Below are 22,100 nucleotides of genomic sequence, written 5' to 3' on the forward strand. Positions count from 1 at the left end.
CAAAATAATTTTTTTTGCTGTATAATTTTTTGCACTTGTAAGAAATTTAATTCTCTGAATTGTGAGTATAATTTTTTCAAGGTATAGGTTTATATTAATTTTCATTATTTTGTGAATAATTAGCAAATTGCTTTGGCATTTCAATACTTTCTGTTATTAATATTGCATTATTTTAGAAATAAATGTTTTTTTAAATGAAACCAGATAAACATTTAAAATAAATCGTTGTCCCATAACTACTTCATTCAAATTAAATCTTATATATATATTTTTTCCAGGACTGTAAAATGCTAGTTTATTTTACCCATTGTTCTTTTTTTTTTAAATTATTCACCATAACCACCATTATACACTTCATACACTTCTGTTAATTCTTCCTAAATAATACACTTATATTTACAAGGTAATTATATACATATTCCCGAACCATTACAGTAAAGGAGAGCAGAATAGAATATGTTCACCTATGTTAGGAAATCATTTTATGATTCACACATCATCTATTGGCTCATCCTCTTCTTTCATACAGAATAATAATTTTTCTACATCTGTAACTTTATGGGGAGGGATACCGTAGTAATCCCTTAACTCGTCTGCAGGAAACCAAGATGGTTCTTCATCAGGTAGAATCCGTATTCTGCAAAGCCGTAGCAGGGCCACTAATGGAATCCAAATTGCTGCCATGAGAATAAGAATGACGGCTAGAATGTTGGCCCAATTTGGCCATTCTTTTCTTCTTGTGGTTGCCTAAAGAAAGAACTATATAGTTACTAATTTGATCATTCATAATATTAACATATATTGACTAAATAAATCTGTAACTAACTAAATTAAATGGTATTTCATTTAATTAAAATTTTTTAACAAATTTTTTACAATAATTTTACACTAATGTTAGGCAATAAAAAAAAAAGTCAAAATAGGAATGTATTTATATACAAAGTTTTCAGTTTTACAAAATTTCATTAAAAAAAAAACACCCCACAGATTTTTTTTTTATTATTTGGATTAGCATTAGTAGAGGTATATGATGCAAGAAAACAAGCTGATATAGCATCAGCCAAAAAAAAAAAAAAAACCTTTCCCATTTCACTCATCCATTTCTCCAAATGTTTATCCAGTTCTGCCTTGAATTTATTTAAGCTGCAGACCTCTACTACAACAGATGGAAATTTGTTCCAACTATCAACCACCTGGTGGCTAAAGGCGAATTTCTGCACATCTATTCTACAATTGATATTTGAATTTATGCCCCCTCAGTGAGTAATCTGAGCAAGAGGAAGAATCCCATTAAAATTGAGCTTGCTCAATTCATTCAAGGCCTTATAAACCTTAATTAGATCACCTTGCAGATGCCTAGTCTCTAGAAGCTGCAATTTGCAGAACTTAAGCCTTTCTTGATAACATCAACCCTTTGTTCCACTCAACAATCTCGTTGCCCTTCTCTGTATTCGTTCCAGCAGCTCGACATCTTTCCTAAAATGAGGCCGCCAGAACTGTATACAGTTCTCAAGGTGTGGCCTGACCATTGCTTTATACAAGGGGACAATCAACCCATTTTCCCCGCTAGCAAAATTCCTGTATATCATTGACAAAATACCATGAGCTACTCTTGCAGCCTTTTTTGCACTGCTCAGAAAACTTTATATCTGACAGCACATTTACCTCCAGGTCCAGTCTCCAGTACACTGAGTGTAGTACCACCAAATTGATATGTTACTCCGGAGTTACTGGTACCCATATGCAGTACTTTACATTTGTCAATGTTAAACTTCAGTTGCCACCTCTCAGCCCATCTGCTCAACTTTTCCAGATCCTGTTGCAGTAGCGTACTATCATTACTGTCATTAACAACCCTTCCAACCTTCGTATCATCTGCAAACATTAACATTAGATATTAACCCTGATATACCTTCATCAATATTAATAAATACAGAAAACAACAATGGGCCCAACACTGAACCCTAGAGGACTCCATTAATAACATTATTCCGTGAAGAGCAGTGCCCATTGATAACCACTCTCTGTCTTCTCCTACTCAACCATTCCTTTATCCATTGCAGCAACTTGCCCTTAATGCCTTACTGCTCCAATTTGTACAGTAGTCTTTCCTGTGCCACAGTATCAAAAACTTTTCTAAAATCCAAGTATATGATATCAAAATTATTCTTTGCATCGAGTTCCTTTGTACCACATCATAGTATCCAATCATATTTTTCAGACAAGATTTCCCCTTAAAAAATGCTGTGTCTGAACTATAACTGCAGTCTTGTCTAGATCCTGCATCACTTCCTTAACCAGTGACTCCATTATTTTCCCTGGAACAGAAATTAGACTAACAGGTCTATAATTACCTGTGTCACCCTTTGATCCCCTTTGTGAATTGGGGACACATTTGCACATTTCCGGTCCATGGGGACCTCTCCTGAATCCAAGGAAGCTTTCATAATTATGGCTAAGGGTTTGCTTACTTCCTTTGCTGCTTCCTTTAATATAACTGGATAGATCCCATCCACCTCAGGTGCCTTTCTTATGTTCAATTTCAACAATTTCACCTCCACTTTGCTGTCAGTTATTACAAAATCATTTAGCTCCCTGCCAGAGGTTGATAACCTTCTGGCCTCCACTTCCCTACAGACCTCTTCATGTGTGAATGTAGATGCAAAATACTCATTCAGTTTGTCAGCTACCTCAGTAGGCTCATCAACAATTGAACCGTCAATGTCAAGTGGACCAATCTGATTCATCCCCTTTCATCTAGAGTTCACATAAGTAAAGAAGTCTTTACTGTTTTTCTTTGCATTTCTTGCCATCTTGCCATAGATTTCTTGTAATCTGCCTTTGCTCGCCTAATGTCCTTTGTGATAACTCACTGCTTTTTAAAACTCACTGCAGGGGGAGGTAAATTTTATGAATGGTAAACTCACTGATAAAAGAATTAAATTACTCCTGCTAAACTCATCTTTCTTTTCCACAGAGGACTCACTAATTTATTCAATGGATATGCAAGGTGTTCCTCTAGATCAGTGGTTTTCAACCGGGGTGCGGCAACAACATTCCAGGGGTGCCATGTAATTTGGGTTTAAGTTACTTAAACTTATTATTATTTTTTAATTTATATGTTTATTTCATTATAAAAAGGTTTTTATAATGAAATAAACATATTTCATTATAAACTTTCATTTCATTATTCATTATATTAGTACTAAGCAAACATCAACATAATTTGATGTTTACTTAGTACCTCTATATAAAGAATAAAATTATATATTGTTATATATAATTTGTATTATGAAATGTAATTTTTATAATTATATTATTGTAATAAATATCATATAACATATATATTTTTTAATATTATATATACAGGGTGTCTCAAAAATACACTGCATAACTTCAGGAATGAGTTCCTCATATGTAGACAATAAAAATATTTTATATTAACATAGTTCCGGAAATGCTTGGTTTCCGAGTTTTGAAGGTCTGTCTATGACACTTAACTGTTAACATCACCTTATAGTAATTGTTTAAAATGTGCACCTTCTGCCTGAATACAGGCCTCACATCAACATCTCATGGACTCGCGAAGACGATGCTAAATTCCTAGCATGTTTCATATTGTCTCACAACCTGCCACACCAGGTGTAAAACTCCCATGTTCACAAAGGCAGCAATGGATAAATTCAAACGTTTTCCTGTCTGGACATCTTCGTTCTGGGAACCTTTCGTGGTACAAATGACGAGCCTCCAGAGCATTGCCATCCGCCAAACCATACATAAAGTGCATGGTCGGAATGGAAAACCACTGTCAGTATTCTGTCAGTACCTTGTGATGAAGGAAATCTCCTGCGGGAGATAAGACATTCCGGTTAAAAACTCGGGAACCAAGCATTTCCAGAACTATGTTGATATAAAATATTTTTATTGTCTACATATGAGGAACTCATTCCTGAAGTTATGCCGTGTATTTTTGAGACACCCTGTATATACAGAGAGAAAGAATCAGATCTAACAGGCAGAAAATTGAGTAGGGGTGCTGCAAAATACTCTAGATGGCTCTCTCTCATATTTTGTTTTCAGCCATTCTTCTTCTTCTTTTTACGATGATACATATAAACTAGTGATGGGCATAATCAAATGGTTAAAAATCAATTATTTCAATAATAGTAGTAGCCAAATTGACAACTAAATATACATATATCAAATCAGATAAAATCCTTCCACTGTGTAATCAAAATAATCAATTATGAAAATGCCATAATTGATTATTATTGGTCATAATGATTGTGCTCATCTCTAATAAAAACTTCATTGCTTAGGTTGATGATATGGCATTAATGTCTGACTGACAGTGGTAGTTTTTCTATCTTCCATAATAGAGATTAATCAAGAAATTTCTAAGGTATTGAAGTATATTTATCAACTTTTGGTTTAGTTATTAATCCTCATCCATTATATTTGTTTCATTCCCTAGCTGTGTCCATCAACAATAAAATAATTGACAAGTCTTATATGGTAAGTTTTTGGAATCATTGTAAATCAGGTTTCAAAATTCCATTAAAGTTCCTCATAATTCAATGGTGGACTTTCTGTTGTTTTCATTATTCATCAACAATAAGATGATAGAAAGTTGGCAAGGTGTTTAATGACAGGAATCAGGATATGCTATACTGCAACAACACCTGGTAAAATTAGGCCGATGAACTGAGAAGTGGCAATTGAGGTGTTGTTGTTGTTGTTATTTAGGAGCATTAGCAACTAAGGCCATATTGCTCTGGAGATATGCGGTGGTCATTCCCTGACCTTTCCGCACCCTCCGTATTTGGTGGCTCATGGGCTCGAACCCCGGTCTAATCAAGAAGCATGTGCTAGGCACTGCTGCTCCTGCCCACCTGGCTACGGAGGTGCCAATTGAGGTGTAACACTGATACACTTCAAGGTACTGTACTATGTATGGGTAGCAGTAATTTAACCAAAATCAGAATTGAATACCATTTGGGTAGCACCTAACTTGAGGGAGTTGAATAAGGAAAAAGACATAGTCCAATATGAAGTTCTCTGCATAGTCCAATATGAGAATGCCTGTCAGGGTTCTGTCTGCACATGTGAGTTCATAGGTTCTGTCAGTGACATAGCTGCCAACTTTTGACTTTCAAAAAGCTGGAGATCAGGCATTTGTAAGCAAGGAAGAAAACAGAAGTTTTTTAACATCTACTCTGACTATAAATTAAATTTCACTGATTAAATGCATATTTTATATTAAAATATAGCCATAGGATTGTTTACTAATAGAGTATGCTTTAAAACATTAACTTACCTAATATTTCAGTGCATAATAGTCTTAGACGCTAATGTGCTAATAAATCAAATCAAATAAAACCTAATATTTCTCTCTCTATGAATTTCTGTTTTTGTTATACATCAACTGATTTTGATTGCTTCAAGAAAGTTACTGTTGCAGACATTGCCTTCAGAAATGTTGACAAAGTTCCATTTATAATAATAGCCTGTTGCCCAAACTAGACAGCATGGCTATTATTATGAGTATTTCTAAAGCTTCATCAGAAAGAGATCTGAACTCAGTGCTTGTTTTGCTAACCTGGCTGAATATTCTCTCACACTCAATGTTACTATGAGGAGTTGTTAAAATGTCAAGCATGACTTATGATAATGGGTTATGTTTCTTGTGCACGTTTCAGTTCCCCAACCAAGGACCGCTGAACATCAGTTCTTCTTTTATAATAGCTGATAGGTTATCACAATGAAATGATGAAGCAAAACATATATTGCTTCAATTACTTCTTGATCTTTAATGACACCAAGAAGTACTAGAATTTTGTCCACAATAAATTTCAAATTTGCAAATGGTGCACTGCCAAATGATGAAATTTGTGCTACCTCAGCATTTATATAAATATTTATTTTACAATGAGAACTTGTGCCTCAGTAGTTACATTCATCCATAAAGTATTTTCTTACTGAGCATTGGAACAGAATCTTCTCCTCATGTTTTAGACTCTCCATGACTTTGACGGTAGATGAGTAATTCAGAATCATCCTTCTACTCTGGTCTGATATGTTAGTCAACTTACAAAATGAAAGTTTGGAAAACTGTTGGAAAAATAAATTTGCACATTACATTCTTCAACATAACATAAGTAATAACCTCATTACGTAGATATGAGTTATGTTGGGTTAAATACCTAAGTGTGGGTTTTCAAACATTGAAATGATTATTGGAAATAATTGTTTTCCCATGAACCAAAGGCCTTAGGCTCTGATTGGGCCTGGATGGCCCAGGCTCTGTTTAATATGAGGATTAATGGGCTTGTTGTACTGGAATCCATAGTACTGGAATCCATTATGAAATAATGATAATGTATATATCCAGTAAAAATATCTTTAATTATACTTTGGAGCTTTTGAGGCTGAATGTGCCTTTATCAACAAATAGAATGGAAACTTTAGAGATAAAAAATTATTTTAACAGACACAGAGTTGTGTGTGCAGTGAGCCGTGCAAGGGCATGAGGTAGGCCATTCAACCATTAAACTGGTGTTGATTGTTGCTACTCTGTTTGTTCATTGTTGCTCTGTTCAATACTTGTATTAAATAAAGGAATTATTTTATTTATTTTTTTTTTTATTATTATTTTTTATTTTTTGATTATTGGGGATGAGTATACTATATGCGGGACCTGTTAATAAAAATATTCATTGCATTGCACTGTTCTTCACAAAATTTCATATAACTCCGTTGACTATATATTTAGGTTTAAAAAGCTGGGGTGCTGCAGTTCCATGTTGCCTAGCAACGAGCTGCCCCTGCATATGACCAAAAACAGCCAATGTGTGCACATGCTTCATAATCATTTTTTTATTTCACTGATATATTGAAGTTGTTTAGTTCTTCTTTCTAGATAGTGGCATAGCATTTGGTGTCAGGGGTCAACATGTTGCACAAAGTGGGAAACACCACATCTGTGCAACGTCTTTTTCTAGATACATTTACATTGTATTTATACCTCCATAATACATGTTACCTAAGCCATAGGCCCATCCATATTAAGGACACATTATCAACACTTATTAACGCTTGATTTAAAAATCATTTAATCAACAACAAAGCCCCAGATTATCCAAAAATCTTTAGACTTCATAACTCAGTTACCACCCCTACCACTGGGCAGTCAGTTCTCTACTATCTAGTACTGTACTATGAAAATTACCATATTACAAATATACAATTATTACTTTAGACCTCCTAAATATTGGATGACAGTAGCATGCTGCTGCTGCTCCTGGTCTGTTTCAACAACCTGGTTGTTTCTGAATTTTGTTACTGCTTTCTCAAATATAATTCTCTATATGCAATAAAAGTTTTGTATAAATATAGTAGAATGTCGATTATGCATCCATCACATACAGTTATTGATAATAAGCTGGCTTTACTGATGGTAATGCTTTCTGATAATGCTTTCTGGCTTAGTGACATTGAAGCTTGACTAGAAGCAAACTGTTTGAGTGCATGCTTCACATTTCATGTAGAGGGCACTCCTGTTATTGACATGCTTCACATTTCATGTAGAGGGCACTCCTGTTATTGACATGCTGACATCCAATTGCATGCATTTGTTGAAGCATGTGAGGTTTTTCAATTTTCATTTTGCTTGCCAATAGATCTAAAGGAATAAACTATTCTAACACTTTATACATCATGATAAATAATTTTAATAAGTGAGAATCACATTACAAACCATTTACTGCTTCCTTGATCACATGCATAACGAGCCAGAACAAATATTGCAAATTGACCTTTCTCTAACTACAGACATCATGTCATATCCAGTATCGAGCATTCTCACAGCCCCTTGTTCCCTAGCACCCCTAACATGCTGCATTAAACCATACTTAATTTTGTTGTCGAAAAGCCTATTTCACAGTTTCCCTATATTTCTCCCCTTGTTTGTTTAATGCCACCTGGCTAAATTTCTTAAGAGGCTTCTTTTATTTTTCTCTTTTCAAATTCTCTTTCATCCCTGTTACCATTAAGTTCCTATCACTATATGCATGAATGCCTTCCAATGCATGTTCTGCCAATTCTGACTTTTTAGTGTTTCCTTAGAGGTGGGTGTGTATGTGTTCATCTATGCAAACTTGAATGAGGACTGACAGAATCTACATCCTTTTCTTATGAGTAATCCCATCTTTTTCCATCAATTTTTGTGGTTTATCTAAATATTTTCTAGCTGTAGTAGCACCATGGCATTTACATTTGGTAATTACATAAGCCACTATGTTATCTAGAGTGTCTTGCAGTTTTTCTACAATGTAACTAATAGTTTTATTGCTAAGTTGTCATCATTTCTTATGGTGAATTTCCATTGGAAGTTATGAAGCCTTGACCCACCTAATGTATTCTTCAGTATGAATCCAGTTGCTTTTTACCTATTCCTGACACCTAGATGGTAGATACAATTAATTTTTCTCCAAATCCCAGGAATTACTTTATAAGGGCGAACAGCATTTGCAACCATTGTGGCGTTTTTTTTTTTTGTTTTTTTTTGCAATATAGTTTATATATAGAAACAGGGCTAGACTGTTTTGATTTGACCCTTGTGGCCTTCAACAATTTTGGTTCCATCCAAATCACTCATCATATTATGACTATTAGTTGGTGACCCAAATTTGTTGTTGACCCCCCCCCCACGGTGAACACTGCTGGCCACCTAGGCGCCTCCATAGCCAGGTGGGAAGGAGCAGCAGTGCGTAGCACACGCTTCTTGATTAGACCGGGGTTCGAGCCCGTGACCACCAAATATGGAGGATGCGGAAAGGTCAGGGAATGATCACCGCATATCCATGGAGCAATATGGCCTTAGTTGCTAATGCTCCTAAAAACAAAATAACAAACAAACAAACAGCCTGGCCACTTGGACTGGTCCATCCATGTATACAAGGTATTCTGTTTAAGAGACACTGGTTTATCTACCTTATTTTTAGGTTTTTTTCTGGTATTTGGGCTGAAATGATTGAATTTGATATTAAAATTGATCAGTGTTAATGCTTTGTGTTAAAATTGGTCAGTGTTAATGCTTTGTGTTAAAATTGGTCAGTGTTAATGATTAGGCAAAAATTAAATTTATAAATTTAATTTTTGTCTAATCAGCTGGGATTTTTTTTTTTCCAATGGAAAAGTTGTTTCCAACTCTTAGTTTAGCTTAAAATGTTTTCAGTGTGCTTTGAAATGAACATAATCCAATTTTATTTGAATAAAAAATATAATAATAACAGAACAGCTGTAGCATGGGGAGATGTGACTCAAATGACCCTCATGTTATACACAGTGAAACACATATACTGAAGAGCAAACACTGTATGCAATTTTTTTTTTTTTTTTGTTACAATAAGATCAGCTTAAGTTCATTTTGAAAATGCACAGAAGATATTTTTAGGCTAAGCTGCAGATGGAGAATAACTATCCCATTGAGAAATAAGCCACTGACTAGGAAAATTAGGAAAATTTTAAATTTAGAAATTGCAAAATCTATATGGTAATACATAGTTCAATTTTAACAAAAAAATCAGAAATTTCCACCCAAATATCACAAAATGAGTTAAACTGTGGTGTTTCAGTTTAAATACCCTATACAGGGTGTCTCAAAAATATTGGTACAAACGTTTAGGGGAGGTAGGTAACATCTAATGGAATGTGAATCGCATAAGAACCGGAAATGTCACCGTAAATCAGTAATAAATAATAAATAAATTTTCTGTTTATACTCCGGGACGACCAAACGGTCAGAGGAGTTGACAAGATACACAGAATACAAGAAACAGCACACAAGATAACAGAATACAAGAAACAGCACCATATTCAGCAGTCACGGGCTTGAACCCCAGTCACTCAAGGCACGTGTACTTATGCACCCCCAAGTCTGACCACTAGGCTACGGCGGTAGATGGCGCAGTAGTCGCCGCACGAAGAGCATGCATCGATATACGAACTGTGAGCTGGCAGACATGCACATAGTGTATGGATTAGCAGAGGGCAATGGATAAGCCCCTCAATGAATTTATGGAGAATGCTTCCCAGACAAACATGTACTGGACCACCATTTGTTTGCACATGTGCATCAAAATTTGTGCGATTATGGGTCATTTAGAGGTAACAGGAGTAGTACGGGCAGACCACGTTCGACACGAACTCCCACCATAGAAGAAAGTGTGTTGAATGCCGTCAAGAATAATCCTACTACCAGCACACGTGCCATTGCCTCTGCCTTAGGAGTGACTCATTGCAGTGTACAGCATGCCTGGCACGACGATTCCTTACACCCCTTTTATCTCCAAAGGGTTCAGTTACTGCTCCCCCAAGATCATCCTGCACGTGTGGCTTTTGCGCAGTGGTTTCTCCGAGAAAGTATTCACGACTTGAAATTTCCGGCCTATGTTTTGTTCACGGATGAGGCTGATTTCACTCGGGAAGGTTTATTCAATCAGCACAATGCTCGTGTGGGCTCACGACAACCCACACGGTGTTCCCACCCCCCCATGCGGCACAACATCACTTCGCAATAAATGTGTGGGCATGTATGGTCGGCGACTGCTTAGTCGGCCCATACCTGTTACAATCCCGCATGAACTCCACTAAATATCGGATCTTTCTTGAACAAGTTCTACCAGGGTTACCTGATGATGTTCCAGCAAATGTGAGATGCAACATTTGGTTTCAACATGACGGGGTGCCTGCCCATTATGGAAGGTGTGTTTGTGACTATTTGAACAGGCGTTTTGGGCATCGATGGATTGACTGTGGTGGACCCATTGCCTGGCCCCCCACGCTCACCTGATTTATCGAGCCTTGATTTCTTTCTGTGGGGGCCCCTCAAATCTATCGTGTATGAATTGCCTGTGGAGACGGAAATGGATCTCGTGGCGAGATTCGTCTGCACTGTTGCTATTGTCAAAGAAACTCCAGGTGTGTTCGACCGTGTCCTCCAATCCATGCTGCGTCAGTGTCATGCATGCATTGCGTCTCATGGTGGAACCTTCGAGCATCTGTTGTAACATCATGAAATGCATCCATCTTGTACTCCATTGTTAATATTATGTCAAATAAATGTTTGCCACTAATTACTGTCATGTGTCATTTCTGCTTCTTGTGCCTCTGCTACTACTTTCCCGTGACGTTTCCGGTTATGGGTTCCTATGTGATTCACATTCCTTTAGATGTTACCTACCTCCCCTAAACGTTTGTGCCAATATTTTAGAGACACCCTGTATAATAATTTTTAACATAACCATACATTTGTGGCCTTACTAATTAATAAGGTAAAACATTGATGTAGTTAAGTTTTATCTGACTGTGGAGATCAGTTAAAGAGGATTTCAACTCCAGGCCGAAAAAAATCCTAGTTGTAGAAAAAAATCAAAATTGCTAAACATGTGCAAGGCAAAGTTTTCTTTGCTAACTGATTGATCATGTAAACATCATAGAATAAACATCTGTTTTGTTATTATTTTAAATTGGGTGTTTTATAACTATATATATTTTGAAAAGTAAAACGGGCAAACATTTCTGAACACAGTTAGCATTAGCATTAGTAGAGGCATTTGATGCAAGAAAGCAAGCTTATGCAGCATCAGCCAAAAAAAAAAAAAAAAAAAAAACCCACTTCCACTTCACCCCTCTGTTCGTTCAAAATACCTGTCCAGCTGAGCCTTAAACTTATTTAGGCTATCAACCTCCACCACAAGGGATGGAAGTCTGTTCCACCAACCAACCACCCGCTGGCTAAAGGCAAATTTCCGCACGTCTATCCTACATCTGTCTTTCCTCAATTTGAATTTATGCCCTCTCAGGTGATTTTTCTGAGCTAGAGGAAGAATCCCATCAGCATTGAGCATGCTTAAACCATTCAAGGCTTTATACACCTCTATCAGATCACCTCGCTGGTGCCTAGTCTCCAGACACTGTAATTTGCAAAACTTAAGCCTTTCTTCGTAAGAGCACCCCTTTGTTCCATTCACTAATCTTGTTGCCCTTCTCTGTACTCGTTCCAACAGCTCTACATCCTTCTTGAAATGAGGTCTCCAGACCTGTATACAGTACTCTAGGTGTGGCCTGACCATCGCCTTATACAATGGAATAATCACCTCCTTATCCCTGCTGGAAAAATTCCTGTATATCATTGACAATACTCCATGAGCTACTCTTGCAGCCCATCTGCACTGCTCAGAGAACTTCATATCTGCCTGCACAACCACCCCCAAGTCCCTTTCATTCTCTACCACTGTCAGTGTAGTACCACAGAGTTGATACGTTGCTCTGGGGTTGCTGTTTCCCATGTGTAGTACTTTACATTTATCAATGTTAAACTTCATTTGCCACCTCTCAGCCCATCTGCTCAACCTTTCCAGATCCTGTTGCAGCAGCATAGTGTCAGTAGTGTCCGTGACAACCCTGCCAACCTTTGTATTGTCTGCAAACTTGGACATTAAGCCCGATATACCATCATCAATATCATTTATAAATACAGAAAACAATAATGGACCAAACACTGAGCCCTGAGGGACTCCACTAATAACATCAGTCCACGATGAGCAGTGTCCATTGATTACCACTCTCTGTCTTCTCCCCCTCAACCACCCCTTTATCCATAGCAGCAATTTGCCTCCAATGTCACACTGCTCCAATTTGTGTAGCAGTCTTCCATGTGCAACAGTATCAAAAGCCTTTCTAAGATCCAAGTATATAATATCAAAGTTATTCCCTGCATCCAGTTCTTTTGTGACTGCATCATAGTATCCAATCAAGTTGGTCAGGCAAGACTTCCCCTTAACAAAACCATGCTGTGTCTGAGCTATAACTGAAGTCTTGTCTAAATGATCCTGCAGTGCTTCTTTAACCAGTGCCTCCATTAATTTTCCTGGAACAGAAGTGAAGCTCACAGGTCTATAATTACTTGTGTCAGCCTTTGATCCTCCTTTGTGAATTGGGGTCACATTTGCACATTTCCAGTCTATGGGTACCTCCCCTGAGTCCAAGGAAGCTCTCATAATTATGGCTAAAGGTTTGCTTACTTCCTTTGCTGCCTCCTTTAATATAACTGGATAGATCCCATCCACCCCGGGTGCCTTTCTTGTGTTTATCTTCAACAGTTTCTCCTCCACTTTACACCCAGTTATTTCAAGATTCTGTAGCTTACTGCTAGAGTTGAATACACCTCTGGCATTCCCCTCGCTGAATAACTCCTCATGTGTGAATGTCGATGCAAAATATTCATTTAGTTTGTTAGCTACCTGAGCAGGATCATCAACACTTGACCCATCAATATCAAGTGGACCAATCTGATTCATCCCCTTCCTTCTAGAGTTTACATAAGTAAAGAACTCTTTGCTGTTTTTCTTTGCATCCCTTGCCGAACTTTATTTTTGCTTGTCACTTCCCAGCAGATGTCCAGCAAGTGCAGTTAGCTATTAGCACAGCATAGGATAAGTGTATTGTTTAGTAAATGAAAAATTCTACAAACTAGCTTAATTTATATCTTCAGCTTGTCTGAAATTACTTGATACCTGCACTAAAGCACTATAAATTTAAAACTTTGACACTGGATCACTATAAAAAAATTTTTACTTGTAAGGGAGGGTGTATGGATTTATTTACTTAAACCAGGTTATAAGAGCGTAAACTAGTATCAATATTGGCAAATAATGCAAGGAAACAAACCAAAAATTAAAACCTTCCCAGATCACCTGTCCATCCCATCTACTAATTTGTTCAATTCTTCCTTAAATTTATTCAGACTATCCGCTTCCACAACATCAAATCGATATTTTTTCAAATTTTTTTTCTGGCTGAAAGCAAATTTTATACATCTGTTCATCCATCCTCAATTTAAATTTGTGCCCTTTATGTTTTTTGTCACAACTAGAGTAAGGATATGCCTTCAACATTTAGCTTACTCAATCCTTTCAAAGCCTCAAGCAGCTCAATCATACTTGCAAGTGCCTCATTTCCAGATGCTGCAATTTGCAGAACTGAAGTCTTTCTTGATAAGATTACCCTTTGTTTCCCTCACTAATCTCATTGCTCTTCTCTGCACCTCATTTTAAGATGCACATCCATCCAAAAATGAGGCTTCCTGACTTGTATTAGCATTAGTAGAGGCATATGAAGCAAGAAAGCAAGCTTATACACCATCAGCCACAAAAAAAAAAAAAAAAATCCTTCCCATTTCATCCATCCATTCCCTCCAAATTGTTTGTCTAGTTCTGCTTTGAATTTATTTAAGTTGTCAACTTCTACAGCGACAGATGGAAGTTTGTTCCAGCAATAAACTAGCTGCCTGTTCCAGCTGGCTGAAAGGCAAATTTCCACACATCTATTCTAAATCCTCGATTTGAATTTGTGTCCCCTCAGGTAATTAATCTGGGCAAAAGGAAGAATCCAATCAGCACTGAGCTTGCTCAAACCATTCAAAGCCTTATACACCTCAGTCAGATCACCTTGCAGGCGCCTAGTCTCCAGACACCATTTGCAAAACTTAAGCCTTTCTTCATAAGAGCAACCCTTTGTTCCATTCACTAATCTTGTGGCCCTTCTCTGTACTCATTCCAGCAGCTCTACATCCTTCCTAAAATGAGGCCTCCAGCCATGTATACAGTACTCAAGGTGTGGCCTGACCATTGCCTTATACAAGGGGATAATCACCTCCTTATCCCTGCTAAAAAAATTCCTGTATAATTCATGGTGTCAGTGATAAGACACCATGAGCTGCTCTTGCAGACTGTGCAGCTCAGAAATTTTCATATCTGCCTGCACAATTACCCCAGGTCCTTTTCATTCTCTACCAACCTGGGTTGATATGTACCACAGTTGATATGTTACTCTGGGGTTACTGCTACCCATATGCAGTACTTTAAATTGTCAGTGTCAAACTTCAGTTGCCACCTCTCAGCACATCTGCTTAACTTTTTTAGATCCTGTTGTAGTAGATTACTGTCATTAACAATCCCTAACCTTCTTATCGTCTGTGAACTTAGACATTAAGCTTGATATATCATCATCAATATCATTAATAAATACAGAAAACAACAATGGACTCAACACTGAACCCTATAGGACTCCACTAATAACATTAGTCCATGAAAATCAGTGTCCATTGATTACCACTCTGTCTTCTAGCACTCAACCATCCCTTTATCCATTGCAGCAATTTGCTCTTAATGCCATACTGCTCCAACCCCAGGGGCTCATCTGGTGAATATGGGCTTGGCACACCCAGGGTCCCAAGCTGGATATCATCATTCTTCTTTTTCTTGGTGATTCCCTTCTACTTCTGACTCTCTTTTGCGGTAATTCAGAAATATTTATTTATTTTTTATTTTTATTTTTGGCTGGTGAAGCATACGCCTCAGGCTTCCTTGTACCATATGGCTAATAATAATACTAATCTGTACAGTAGTCTTTCCTGTGCAACAGTATCAAAAGCTTTCCTAAGATTCAAGTACATGATATCAAAATTATTTTATGCATCCAGTTCCTTTGTGACCACATCATAGTATCTAATCAAATTGGTCAGACAAGAATTTCCCTTAAGAAACCCATGCTGTGTCCGTATTATAACTGAAGTCTTGTCTAGATGATCCTGCATTGCTGCTGCTTTAACCAGTGCCTCCATTAATTTCCCCAGAACAGAAGTTAAACTAACACGTCTGTAATTACTTGTTTCACCCTTTGATCCTCCTCTGTGAATTGGGGTCACATTTGTACATCTGCGGTCCATGGGGATCTCCCCTGAGTCCAAGGAAGCTCTCATAATTATGGCTTTCGTATATACCCAAGGTGTGGCTTTACCTTACTAAAATAAATCTTATGTTGTGGAATAATTACCGTCCTATCCCTCCTGGAAAACCTGTATATCAATGACAAAACCCATGAGCTGTCCCAACAGCATGTCTGCACAGTTCAGAGAACTTCATGCATCACTGAACAATTACCCCAGTTTTCTTTTGTTCTCTACTACCTTAAGTGTGGTACCACACAGCTGATATGTTATTCTGGGATGGGTGCTATATCAACCCTGATTGCTGTTATTAACTACTGTATCAATGTTTCCATCATCTGCAAACTTAGACATTAAACCGGACATGATCAATATCATTAATAAATAGGAAAATAATAATGAGCCTAACAATGAACCCTGGTGGACTCCACTAATAACATTAGTCAAAGAGCAATACCCACCGATAACCACTCTCTGTCTTTGCCCATTTCAACCTTCTCTTTATTCACACTAGTATTTTTCCCCTAATGCCACACTGATCCAATTTGTACAGCAATTTTTCATGTAATGCAATATCAAAAGCTTTTCTGAAATCTAAGTATATGATGGTAAAATTATTTTTTGCATCCAGTTCCTTTAATACAGTATCAGTAAGATTTGTCATGATGTGATTAATATTAAACCAATGCTATCACCGTTCTTGAGTCATGGTGCTTCTTTACCTGATCCTTTAGTTGCTATTCATAATGTTAGCACAACGTATGATGTAAGTATATGATGATAAAATTATTTTTTGCATCCAGTTTCTTTAATACAGTATCAATAAGATTTGTAATGACAGGACTAATATTAAACCAATGCTACCAATGCTATCAAGAATGTTGATAGCATTGGTTTAATGTTGATAGCATTAAACCAATGCTATCAACATTCTTGAGTCATGGTGCTTCTTTACTTTCCTTTAGTTGCTATTCATACTGTTAGCAACAACTTATGATTAGTAACAGAAAAATGTGGAACTAAACCACAAGAAAAGAAGAATGTCATTTCTGGCAATCAGTGGATTTGATTGCCAAAAATGATAATAAGTACTTGGATGGCACCAGTTCAATTCTGGTTTGTCTCTGTTGATGTTGAAAGATCTTTCCCTACTTACAAACTAAATTCTTTTTGACAAAAGGTACATCTTAACTTCTGACATCTTAGAACATGCAAGTTCATTTTAATTATCTCTATAAGAATATGTAGTTTTTTCCTAGTGAAAATATACTGTTATTCAAGCCTATTTTATTTTAGAGCGTTATTCAAGCCTATTTTTTTTTTTAGAGCAGAGATGTATTTTTTTTTATAAAAGCCCTAAACGCAACAGGTATTAGGACCCATAGTACTTAGTACCGTGCTTGGGTTGGAGGTTGAGAAGATGAAAGAAGATTTTTGTTGACATTAGACTTGAACTTCTGTAGACTGTAATTTTCAGGAATTATGTATGAAGGAAGTTTGTTCCAGAAAATGGCAGTTGAATGAATAAACGAGGAAACATGAAAAGTTAGTTCTGTGAGTTTGAAGTTGGACAGTAAATGGATGTTGGCTGGTGGCAGCACGTGTTTGCACTGTTTTGAAAGTGAAAGAGGAAATTATAGAAGCCAATTCAGAAGAACAGTGACCATGGAAATATCTGTAGAAAAGGCATGCAGCAGAAATGGTACATCTATGAGACAGAGAATGGAGAGACTCTGTTAGAGATGAGTCATTAACTAACCTAACTGCCCTCTTCTGAATGAAATCTAGAAGCCTGAGAGAGGTTTTGGGGGCACCGCCCCAGATGTGGGAACAATATTCCATGGTAGGGCGGATTTGTAATTTGTACAGAGTAAACAGCTGTTTGGAAAAAAAGTAACGCCAAGAGCAAAAGAGAAAACCACGTTTTCTCTTTTGCTCTTGGCGTTACTTTTAAGAAGTTTTACGTTTAAGAAGCAATATTACAAATATTGCTTCTTTCCAAGAAGCAATATTTGTAATGTGTTTGTGCCAAGAGAGAGAGATTAGAAGACAGGGTAATCCCCAAAAGAGATATATAATTTTGCCTAGAAAGCAGAGTGTCACGAAAGATAAGCATAGGAGCAGAAGAATCCTTTTTGTGAGATATAAGACAAGACTGAGTTTTAAAAGGATTGAAATCAACTGAGTTGTCTTTGCTCCACTGGAGAATTACCTGGAGATCGGCATTTAAGAAATTGGTAGCGGATATTCGAGAAGTTGAAGCTGATTGAGCTTGGCAAGGTTTCTCAAAATAGAAAGTGGAATGCAATGTGCTATCATTACCAAAACTATGGATAGACTTTCCAGTCAATGGAAAAATCTCATTAATATACAAGAGGATAAGAGCGTTGGAAAGAACTGAACCTTGGGAGACACCAGCATTAGTGGAGAAGTTAGAAGACAGAGAGCCATCTACTATCACCTTCAGTGAGCGATCAGAGAGAAAACTGGATAACCAATTACAAAAAACAGTTGGCAAACCATAAGATGGAAGCTTGTTTAGAGGACCTTTTGCCAAACATGATCGAAAGCCTTTGAGATGTCAAGAGCAACTGCTTGTGTTTCACCGAACTTTTCCATTGAATTTGTCCATAAATGGGTAACATAAGCCAGAATATTACCAGTGGATTCACACGCACAGCATAGCATTAGCATTATCATTAGTAGAGGCATTTGATGCAAGAAAGCAAGCTTATGCAACATCAGCCAAAAAAAAAAAAAAAAAAAACCCCACTTCCACTTCACCCCTCTGTTCGTTCAAAATACCTGTCCAGCTGAGCCTTAAACTTATTTAGGCTATCAACCTCCACCATAAGGGATGGAAGTCTGTTCCACCAACCAACCACCCGCTGGCTAAAGGCAAATTTCCGCACGTCTATCCTACATCTGTCTTTCCTCAATTTGAATTTATGCCCTCTCAGGTGATTATTCTGAGCTAGAGGAAGAATCCCATCAGCATTGAGCATGCTCAAACCATTCAAGGCTTTATACACCTCTATCAGATTACCTCGCTGGTGCCTAATCTCCAGACACTGTAATTTGCAAAACTTAAGCCTTTCTTCGTAAGAGCACCCCTTTGTTCCATTCACTAATCTTGTTGCCCTTCTCTGTACTCGTTCCAGCAGCTCTACATCCTTCTTGAAATGAGGTCTCCAGACCTGTATACAGTACTCAAGGTGTGGCCTGACCATTGCCTTATACAAGGGAATAATCACCTCCTTATCCCTGCTATAAAAATTCCTTATATCATTGATAAGACACCATGAGCTACTCTTGCAGCCCGTCTGCACTGCTCAGAGAACTTCATATCTGCCTGCACAACCGCCCCCAAGTCCCTTTCATTCTCTACCACTGTCAGTGTAGTACCACAGAGTTGATACGTTGCTCTGGGGTTGCTGTTTCCCATGTGTAGTACTTTACATTTGTCAAGGTTAAACTTCATTTGCCACCTCTCAGCCCATCTGCTCAACCTTTCCAGATCTTGTTGCAGCAGCATAGTGTCAGTAGTGTCCTTGACAACCCTGCCAACCTTTGTATTGTCTGCAAACTTGGACATTAAGCTTGATATACCATCATCAGTATCATTTATAAATACAGAAAACAATAATGGACCCAACACTGAGCCCTGAGGGACTCCACTAATAACATTCGTCCACGATGAGCAGCGTCCATTGATTACCACTCTCTGTCTTCTCCCCCTCAACCACCCCTTTATCCATAGCAGCAATTTGCCTCCAATGTCACACTACTCCAATTTGTGTAGCAGTCTTCCATGTGCAACAGTATCAAAAGCCTTTCTAAGATCCAAGTATATAATATCAAAGCTATTCCCTGCATCCAGTTCTTTTGTGACTGCATCATAGTATCCAATCAAATTGATCAGGCAAGACTTCCCCTTAACAAAACCATGCTGTATCCGAGCTATAACTGAAGTCTTGTCTAAATGATCCTGCAGTGCTTCTTTATCCAGTGCCTCCATTAATTTTCCTGGAACAGAAGTGAAGCTCACAGGTCTATAATTACTTGTGTCAGCCTTTGTTCCTCCTTTGTGAATTGGGGTCACATTTGCACATTTCCAGTCTATGGGTACCTCCCCTGAGTCCAAGGAAGCTCTCATAATTATGCCTAAGGGTTTGCTTACATCCTTTGCTGCCTCCTTTAATATAACTGGATAGATCCCATCCACCCCGGGTGCCTTTCTTGTGTTTATCTTCAACAATTTCTCCTCCACTTTACTCCCAGTTATTTCAAGATTCTGTAGCTTATTGCTAGAGTTGAATACACCTCTGGCATTCCCCTCACCGAATAACTCCTCATGTGTGAATGTCAATGCAAAATATTCATTTAGTCTGTTAGCTACCTGAGCAGGATCATCAACAGTTGACCCATCAATATCAAGTGGACCAATCTGATTCATCCCCTTCCTTCTAGAGTTTACATAAGTAAAGAACTCTTTGCTGTTTTTCTTTGCCTCCCTTGCCAAGGATTTCTCGTAATCTGCCTTCGCCTGCTTAACCTCCTTTGTAACTTGGTTGCATATCGACTTGTATCTATCATAGGCTTCCGTGTCATGTGTTAATTTGTAAGTATCCCATGCATTTTTCTTCTCTGCCATATGCCTCATTAGTTCATGTGACATCCATTTAGGCCTAAACCTTGAACAATATTTCTTAGTTGGTATGTAAAGCCTAGTAGCTTCCAAGATAAGTTCTTTGAATGCTTCCCATTTTGAAGCATTCAAAGAACTTATACATACTGGTGATCGTTGATCAGACGGAAGGTTTCTAGGTAGTTTAAGAGTTGGTGGTTAATTGATTTCTCCATTACTTTAAAAAGAGTAGAAGTAATTGCAATGGGACAATAATTGGATGGGAGGAATTTGTCACTCTTTTTAGGAACTGACTGGATATGAGCAAATTTCCAAGCAAAAAAAAAAACACCTTTGGAATAAGAAAGTGAAAAAATGCAGCAAAGAACAGGAGTAATTTCAGGAGCACAGGTTTTGAGAATAAGTGGAGAAATACCATCAGGACCTGGAGATTTCTTAGCATCAAGATTTGTCAAAATCCTTCTGACATCTTTTTGACGGAAGACCACAGGAGGCATTGAATGGAGTGTGTTGGGAATGGTGGGAGGTGTTTTACCAAGATCATTAATACATGAGTTGGAAGAAAAATGGAATGGTTGCAGGTCAGCTTTATCCTTGGCTGAAATGACAACAGAACCATCTGGTTTTGACAGATTTTGGAGCAGAGATGGGCAAAAATTAAGGCCAATAGCTTTGGCAAGAGACTAGATGCTCGGCTATGATTAGGGCAAGAAGCAAGTTTTCTACTCTTAGCCTGTTCAAAATCTAGTTTGGACTGAAAAGTAACTGTTTTACAATTGTTGCAAGCTTTGGTGTAGGTAGAAAATGAAACTGAAGAATTGGAAACAAGCCAATTACGATATGCAACGTTCTTCTCTTGAAGAACCTTAGCATATTTATTAAAAAACAAAGGTTTAGATAAAGGACGAGATTTTAAAGTGGAGTGTGGAATAAAGGATTCCATTCCTGCAAGAATAATTTCACTGACACGATCTGAGTAAATGTTGACATCAGAAGTTTTGAAACAGTAATCTGACCGAGGAAAAGAAGAAAAGAAATATTGCAGGTCATCAGATTTTGTATTCTTGAAATGCCAAACAATACGAGGTTGGGAATAGCCATGAGATTAAGGCTCCATTGGAGAAGAGACAATCACGAAGTTTTAATCTGACATGCCTAAAGGACCACTCACTTCGACCATGTACTTAGAAGGGTTGTTCGCGAGAAAAAGATCAAGCATGTTGGCTGTATATCTAGGATTGTTTGGTATTCTTGTAGGTAAATGAGCAATCTGTGCAAGGTCATTAGAAATTGCAAACGCCTCAGCATCTCGACCAACTGGGTCGGTGTGACTAGATAATGGAAGCCAGCTGGAGTTGTGAACATTAAAATCACCAAGGAAAATTATCTCACTGTTAGGAAAGTTGGACTGGAGAAAATCAAGTTGCAAGGAGAGGAAGTCAGAGAGCTCCAAGTGATTAGTGGAGTTGGGAGAATGGTAGAGACAACAGATGAATTTGACACAATGAGGTAGAGAGATTTTATGCCAGAGAAGATCGAAAAGGGGAGATTCCAAATTACCAAGTCTCTGACAGGAAATATCGGAACAGACATATGCACAAGTACCACCTTTGAGGCGAAAGGAATCGTACAGCGAATAGTTAAAATCTAGGTATGCATAAA

The 22,100-nt window shown here is 37.7% G+C and overlaps 1 protein-coding gene across 1 annotated transcript in view; it reads right to left on the minus strand.

Annotated features, from left to right (window-relative positions):
- Positions 1-210: 210 nt before the first annotated feature.
- The window catches only part of LOC150079106 (sodium-dependent neutral amino acid transporter B(0)AT3-like), a 341,694-nt gene continuing 319,804 nt past the window's right edge, over positions 211-22,100 (minus strand). Inside the window, exon 12 of the mRNA XM_090383850.1 lies at positions 211-747. Within this exon, the coding sequence (XP_090239976.1) occupies positions 490-747 (258 nt within the window). The 3' untranslated portion in view covers positions 211-489. The remainder of the gene's footprint in view (positions 748-22,100) is intronic.

Source organism: Mastigoproctus giganteus, chromosome 10, assembly GCF_048544385.1.
Source record: "Mastigoproctus giganteus isolate SK-2022 chromosome 10, ASM4854438v1, whole genome shotgun sequence".
Taxonomy (NCBI): Eukaryota; Metazoa; Arthropoda; class Arachnida; order Uropygi; family Thelyphonidae; genus Mastigoproctus; species Mastigoproctus giganteus.